This window comes from the organism of the source record quoted next (genome assembly GCF_019968985.1).
Source record: "MAG: Porospora cf. gigantea B chromosome Unknown PgB_NODE_1322_length_6444_cov_134.402, whole genome shotgun sequence".
NCBI classification, from domain to species: Eukaryota; Apicomplexa; class Conoidasida; order Eugregarinorida; family Porosporidae; genus Porospora; species Porospora cf. gigantea B.
This window is the reverse complement of record NW_027178638.1, coordinates 1-6,444: the sequence shown is the minus strand read 5'-3', so window position 1 is coordinate 6,444 and position 6,444 is coordinate 1. Positions and strand designations below refer to the sequence as shown.

Here is a 6,444-nt window from a genome sequence, read left to right as displayed (position 1 = left end):
TTCTTGGCTCCACATAGACTGGTCTACTGGAATGCCAAAGGGGGTAGACATCCGACGAAGTGGTCAGTTTCAGACCCGACGGAGGATTCCACTCTCCCAACTCCGCGATGTTGCCAACGACCACGACTTGCTCACCAAAGCTAGTCGTGACCTCGGTGCTTAACAACAGCGCGCAGCATGTAGACAGGTCACGCTTGCTCATGAATATCGTTGTTTTCAACGATAGGTTGTTTTCAACGATAGGCTCACAAGCCTCTTTCAAGTTCCGCAACACCGCAGGCACCTCATCACTCATTTCAATGTATGGACGTGGTGGCGCTTCTAACGGGCTGAGAGGCCTGCTGCTCTCTGTAGTTCTCGACTCCGAGCCTGCCTTGCAACATCTTCAACAACGCGGTCCTCACCTGCAAAGGCCTGCGAGTTACGTACCAGGTATAGTTTTCCATGCAAGGTGGTCGCGTGTCGCTTCCGTCGTACACAACAAAGTCGTCGCCCACTCTCTCTATGAGTTCTTGCAGGTTAGGAGGGTGTTCAGGCTTGAACTCGCATGTCTCATGCTCCAGGATGCGATCCAGTGGACTTTCAGGAGCGTCATCACTCGCCTCAAACAGCAACGAGACGACAATCTTGGCTTCGAACGCCTCCAAGTCTATGTCGCCACCCTTAGACGCTTACCGTCGAGGTCTTGAGGCAAGTCATCCTCCGAGAAAGAGGCGGAGACCGAAGCTGCCGACGGCACGCGCTGATGCACCAGCTGTACCTCTAGCGCGGGCCGGCAGCCGTCCAGCAGGTGCTCAGCGGGAATGTGCAGATCGATGTTATAGAGCGACCATCGCCGGTCACGGGTTTCGATCAGACAACCGAAGGGAGCCACAGGCATAAACGGAGGGTTGTAACGGTCATTCTCGGCCTCCGTTCCATGCACCTGAAATATGCCCCTCTCCCGGTCAACAATGGACTTGTACGCCCCCGGCAGCAGCGTCTGGGGCGCCACAGCCGTCATGTCGTCTGCGGTCATCCGTAGCCCCAGTGTCTCTTCAGGCGTTAGATGGTGGTCGTAGTGGAACACAAGGTCCGTACGAGGCGACGCCTGATCATTGGTGCTGGTGTTGATGTTCACCGGGCTCTGCCTGGTGGGTGTCTTGGGGGCAATAGCCCAGTCGTGTCCTTGCTGAGAGTAGTCCCAACGACGTCCATCATCCAGGCTGCCAGTCTCGTCATCGCCTCCGCCGAAAACCTGCGTTAGGTGGTTTGTGAGCGTTGGAATGCGATCAGCAAAGGCGTCCACGCATGTGTCCATTCTGTTCTCGATGCCGCAGCTGCCGCCGAAGACCTTTCCAGCTTCAAATAGCAGCGCTCCGAATGTTAGTCGAGGCCCAATAAGAATGCACTGAATGGTGGCGTTCTCACCCAACACCACAGCAAACAACGATGGACGTTGACCCAATCCTATGGCGTCGAGGTCGTCGATCATGCCCATTTCATGCGCCAAGAAGTTGGGAGGATCGCTGAGCAAAGTGATGATGGGCTCGATCTGAAGCATCTTTGCCCAGGCTTTGAGGACGTAGGGGTCGTTAGGGGCGACGCAGCAAACAGTTGGGACTCCCAATGACGTCAGTTCCGAGTATCGATCTCGAATCGCTGAGATGATCTCGTCAGAGGACGTGGGCAAGAAAGCGCCAGGTACGCCAAGTAGAAGGCCACCCTTCTGGAACGTGTCCGCAAGGGTGACGCGTCCAAGGTCTTGGAATACGAAGTGAGCCTCCGGCACCTGCTGGCCGATAGTGTAGGGCAGGAAAACAGAGGAGCGATTCATTCGTACGTGACAGATATTTGGTGAATCTAGATGCATTCGATTCCCTACGGATCTACCGTCTGGGAGTGGGTGGAGCACTACCTCATGCTGTGTACCAGGTCATCCAGGGTTCGTCTGCAGAAACTCACCTCAATCGAATCGAAAGATCTGCGACATAGATTCGATACAAGGACGCATAAGAGTCTCCGACTTCCTTGCTGGATGGAACTTAAAAAAGGCCAAGATACGGTGCAGGCTGTCGCTAAGCGTGGGCTGGTTGTCCCCGACTCAGGCCTTCGAGTCTCGTTCGGCAACGTGCACGTGACCGAGGACGGCGAATCTGACGTGAGACAGATTCGAGAGGGGATGGGAGCTCATCCTGTGCAGCTAAAGTTGGTCCTCTGCTCTGTGGGGGTTGGACCTATGCAGCCTGTGAGCTCCTACGAGGAGGCGGAGCTGCGACTGGGTAGCCAGTCGCCCATGATCGAGAGCTTTTTCGTGCAGAACACCCCTGAGTTTCCGGTCTTGATCACCTCTTCCGACGGTGAGTTGAAAATTCTTCCGGACTGCGTTTTTCGGAACGACTACCTTGTATTCGACGCCAGCCAGATCTTGGCGCGGTACTACGTGGAGGCTATATATGAGCCGCTCGACGTTGAACATTTCGCAGTGAGCCTCTGTGCGAACTGCAACGAATCCCGTGCTGACTTGTGGTGCGAGGCGGACAAAAGTCTTCTCTGCAAGGAATGCGATGGTTTGGTGCACTGCAACCGCATTGCAGCAATTCACAGCCGAATTCCAGTTCACCAGTCTGTGACTGCCAAGGGGCGGTGCCGTATGCACCCTGAACGAGACAACAGCTTGTACTGCGTGCTGTGCGAGGTGGCTTGCTGCCAAGAGTGTTCCGGTGCTCATAAACACGACGGAGACGAGACGTTGGTCTCCTTGGAGGAGACCTATCGACAGGCAGTAGCCGCCTCCCTGGAAAACTATCCCGTCATTGAGGCGCGCAAGGCACACATCGCTTCGCTGCTGGCTGCAGTGGACAGCGCCATCAGGCAAACGGAGAACGAGGCCCGTGATAGCCTTGCTAGCATCGATCACGCACGACGCAACGCCGAGAAACAGGTAGAGTCTAGAGTGCGCGAAGAAATGGTGAGCGTTCTTTCGGCCGAGACGCTTATCGAGCGCAGGCAGGCACTTCTCAGTCACCATCACGAGTTCATGAATTACGTAAAGTGCACTGAGTCCCCTGGGGACTTCATGAGGCTGTGGCTGCTGGATCAGCAGCTGCAGAAGGAGGAAGAATCGCAACATGAGGGGTTGGACATAGCCATAGCGGAACTCGGGTCGACGATGCAGCCTCTCACAGTAACTTCAAATTTGAAACTCCACAGCACATGAAGTGAAAGAAATTTCGACTTATGGGGGTTCATTAACAAACCCACATTTGGTGATGTCCGTGGCAAGCGATGAGTCATCCTTCTCCAGCATCGATGACTCCCACGACAGCGTTACAAGTGCTGTCAGCGCGAAGGGCGTTGCCAGCGCTATAAGTGCTGCCGGTGACAATGACGCCAAGGAGCCGGTGTCGCTCATGAGACTCATTGACTTTCCGACGCTCATCACACCGTGTATGCTCTGGCTGACCAGCAGTTGCACTACCAGTTCGATGGGAATCGGCTCACAGGCCTTACTCCTAGATCCGGTGTATAAGGATGCCTTAGCTCCACACGTCAACACAGTATCTAGTATCGTTCTCATCGGAGGCATTTTCGGTCAACTGATCGGCGGAGCTCTGGCTGATTGGAAAGGGCGCAAAGTAGGGATCCTGGTGATGCTGACTCTACAACTGCTAGGGCATTCCATGTACCTATTTTGGACTCCGTCACCCAATGTCCTCATTGGTTTGATGTACGTCGGCCGTATGGTTGCGGGGATTGGAGGCAGTGGGTGCAATCCTGTCACGATGAGCCTAGCCGTGGAGGGTGCCGTTAACGCGGAGGCTCGGACGTTGCGATCTGCATTCACTGTCATGTTTATGAACGTCGCACTGACACTCGTGCCGTTGTGGACTGCCATTTTAGACAGCTGTGGAGTACCCTACACGCTCCTGTGGAGGTTCACCTTTGGGTTTTCGTTTATTCCTGCCGCGTTCGCGTACATTGGCATCCTCAGAATAGAAGATTCCACCGAGTTCCGAGCGGCTAGGGCTGCCAAGCTTGAGGCGCAAAAGGCTGTCGCCGCTGCCCGCGTCGAACAGAAGTCTGGTACTTCTTCCAGCGTGACATCGGCTGAGGCACCGATACAGGTGAGGATGTGCTCGAGCAGCAACCTTTTCCGGCTCCTCTACGGAGTCATGATCATGACCTTCATCAACTCCGTTCTTTACGGATTCATCATGTGTTCTCCTCTCGTCTCTCGCGACACGCTCGGCCTGGAAGGATTCCAGGGCACTGCGTGGGGCAGCGCCATTTTTGGATTCGCTGGAGTTGTCTCTATGGGATGCAGTGTACCGTTTCTTATGCGTATGGGCAATCTTAGGATCCAAAAGATTGGCTACGCGGTGCAGACTCCTACCATACTCTGTACGGCCCTCGTGGTCTTCTGCGCTGGCCATTTCGACGTGGCATGGCTCGAGTTCGTTGGTTTCATTGCCGCGTTCATGGTTAGTTTCTCCGGGGCTCCTATCGTATCGTTCTCCTATGTTCCGACTATTTTTCCGGTGCAAATTCGAGGACTCTTCACTGCGGTTTGCTTGTGCGTTTCAGTCGTAGCGTCTTTTGTGGTGTCCGTATTGGCACCCAAGATGTACGACAGTCAAGGGGCGTGGTTGGTCCTCGTTTTCGCAGCCTGCCTAACAAGCTGCCTGTTCTGTCAGATCTGGTTTTTGTACGTCACGCCGGCGGTTGTCATACGAATTCGTACAAGCGAAAACGAGTCCTCAAAGGTGTGATATTCTTTTTATAATTTCATTTTTTTGCAAGAAAATGAACAAATATGATACTCCTTTCACCGCATGTCACACTCTTGCAACTACTTTCCGACCCTCATCACACTGTGTATGATCTGGCTGATTGTGGTTGCACTTACGGCAAGATTGGGCTCAGAGGCTTTACTTTACTCCTAGCAAGATTGGGCTCAGAGGCTTTACTACTGGCAAGATTGGGCTCAGAGGCTTTACTACTGGCAAGCTATTGACGTTTGGAACCAAGTTGTAATGCACCGGATCCTGGTATCGTTCTCATTGGAGGCATTGATAGGTTGTGGGCCAATTATACTGCCACATAATTCTCAAACAACTCTTTGTTTAACATCAGAAAGATGACAGATTGGAGTTTCTTCAAATGTACCACCCTATAAAGTGAGTGGCTCTAATGGCGAGTGCTGTAGTCACTACGTGGAGGCGCGTAGAATTCTGTGTGTGGGTTCTGGCCAACAAACCAACATTATACACATTATATGCACTATGTCCTCAAGCGCCTCCTTGTCAACCGCGTCCACCGAGGTCTCCGGTTCGGATGATGCCAGTTCGGATGATGCCAGTTCGGATGATGCCAGTTCAGATGCCACACAGGAGGCCACACAGGAGGCCACAATCTTGCAACTCATCGACTTTCCGACGCTCATAACTCCGTGTATGATTTGGCTGACCTGTGGTTGCACGTCCAGTTCAGTAGGCCTGGGCTCACAGGCTTTGCTCCTGGATCCGGTGTATAAGGATGCCTTGGCTCCAAATGTCAATAGCCTGTCTAGCATCGTTTTCATTGGAGGGATTATTGGCCAACTCCTCGGTGGAGCTCTGGCTGATTGGAAAGGGCGCAAAGTAGGAATCCTGGTTTTTCTGACTCTACAACTGTTAGGGCATGCCATGTACCTATTTTGGACTCCGTCACCCAACGTCCTCATAGGTTTGATGTACGTCGGCCGCTTTATTGCGGGCGTTGGAGGCAGTGGGTGCAATCCTATCACCATGAGCCTAGCCGTGGAGGGTGCCGTTAACGCGGAAGCTCGGACGTTGCGATCTACATTTACTGTCATGTTTATGAGCGTCGCACTGACACTCGTGCCGTTGTGGACTGCCATTTTAGACAGCTGTGGAGTACCCTACACGCTCCTGTGGAGGTTCACATTTGGATTCGTCTTTATCCCTGCAGTGTTCTCGTACATTGGCATCCTCAGAACAGAAGATTCTCCTGAGTATCAGGCGGCTCAGGCAGCCAAACTTGAGGCGGCGAAGGCACGGGATGCCGCTGCCTACATTGAGCCGACGTCACTCTCGCAGCTGTCCGCGGATTTTACGTCAGCGGTATCCCCGCCTGTCAACGTGAGAATGTGGTCTCCCAACAACCTCCTCCGACTTTTCTATGGAGTCGTTATCATGATTGTCATCAACGCCATGCTTTACGGATTCATCATGGCCGCCCCTCTTGTTGCTCGTGACACGCTCGGCCTGGACGGATTCCAGGGAACCGCGTGGGGCAGCACCTTGTTTGGGGTCGCTGGGATTGGTTCTATGGCATGCTCTCTACCGCTGATGTACTACAAGAACACTCTTTGGATTCAACGGGTTGGTTACGCGATTCAGACTCCGGGAATTCTCCTTACCGCCCTCCTAGTCTTCTGCGGCTCTCATTTCGATTTGAAAT

At 53.5% G+C, this 6,444-nt stretch overlaps 4 protein-coding genes across 7 annotated transcripts; 3 read left to right on the top strand and 1 right to left on the bottom strand.

Annotated features, from left to right (window-relative positions):
• Nucleotides 1-296: 296 nt before the first annotated feature.
• KVP17_000965 (uncharacterized protein) lies at nt 297-1,816 on the bottom strand (the record flags this gene model as incomplete). 2 transcript variants are annotated; one of them, XM_068515930.1, is made up of 2 exons in its annotated part: nt 297-649; nt 676-1,816. In XM_068515930.1, the coding sequence occupies 2 exons, from the start codon at nt 1,814-1,816 to the stop codon at nt 297-299; spliced, it is 1,494 nt and encodes a 497-aa protein (XP_068378836.1). The 2 variants fall into 2 exon arrangements, with proteins under 2 accessions (XP_068378836.1, XP_068378835.1); XM_068515929.1 differs by lacking the exon at nt 297-649 and having other exon boundaries at nt 650-1,816.
• A 30-nt stretch (nt 1,817-1,846) lies between these two features.
• Nucleotides 1,847-3,199, top strand: KVP17_000966 (uncharacterized protein; the record flags this gene model as incomplete). 2 transcript variants are annotated; one of them, XM_068515932.1, is made up of 1 exon in its annotated part: nt 1,847-3,199. In XM_068515932.1, one exon carries the CDS (start codon nt 1,847-1,849, stop codon nt 3,197-3,199), a length of 1,353 nt encoding a protein of 450 aa, XP_068378838.1. The 2 variants fall into 2 exon arrangements, with proteins under 2 accessions (XP_068378838.1, XP_068378837.1); XM_068515931.1 differs by having other exon boundaries at nt 2,018-3,199.
• A 52-nt stretch (nt 3,200-3,251) lies between these two features.
• KVP17_000967 (uncharacterized protein) lies at nt 3,252-4,751 on the top strand (the record flags this gene model as incomplete). The annotated part of the gene is made up of 1 exon (XM_068515933.1): nt 3,252-4,751. One exon carries the CDS (start codon nt 3,252-3,254, stop codon nt 4,749-4,751), a length of 1,500 nt encoding a protein of 499 aa, XP_068378839.1.
• A 513-nt stretch (nt 4,752-5,264) lies between these two features.
• On the top strand, nt 5,265-6,441 carry KVP17_000968 (uncharacterized protein; the record flags this gene model as incomplete). 2 transcript variants are annotated; one of them, XM_068515935.1, is made up of 2 exons in its annotated part: nt 5,265-6,365; nt 6,415-6,441. In XM_068515935.1, 2 exons carry the CDS (start codon nt 5,265-5,267, stop codon nt 6,439-6,441), a joined length of 1,128 nt encoding a protein of 375 aa, XP_068378841.1. The 2 variants fall into 2 exon arrangements, with proteins under 2 accessions (XP_068378841.1, XP_068378840.1); XM_068515934.1 differs by lacking the exon at nt 6,415-6,441.
• Between the last annotated feature and the right edge of the window lie 3 nt (nt 6,442-6,444).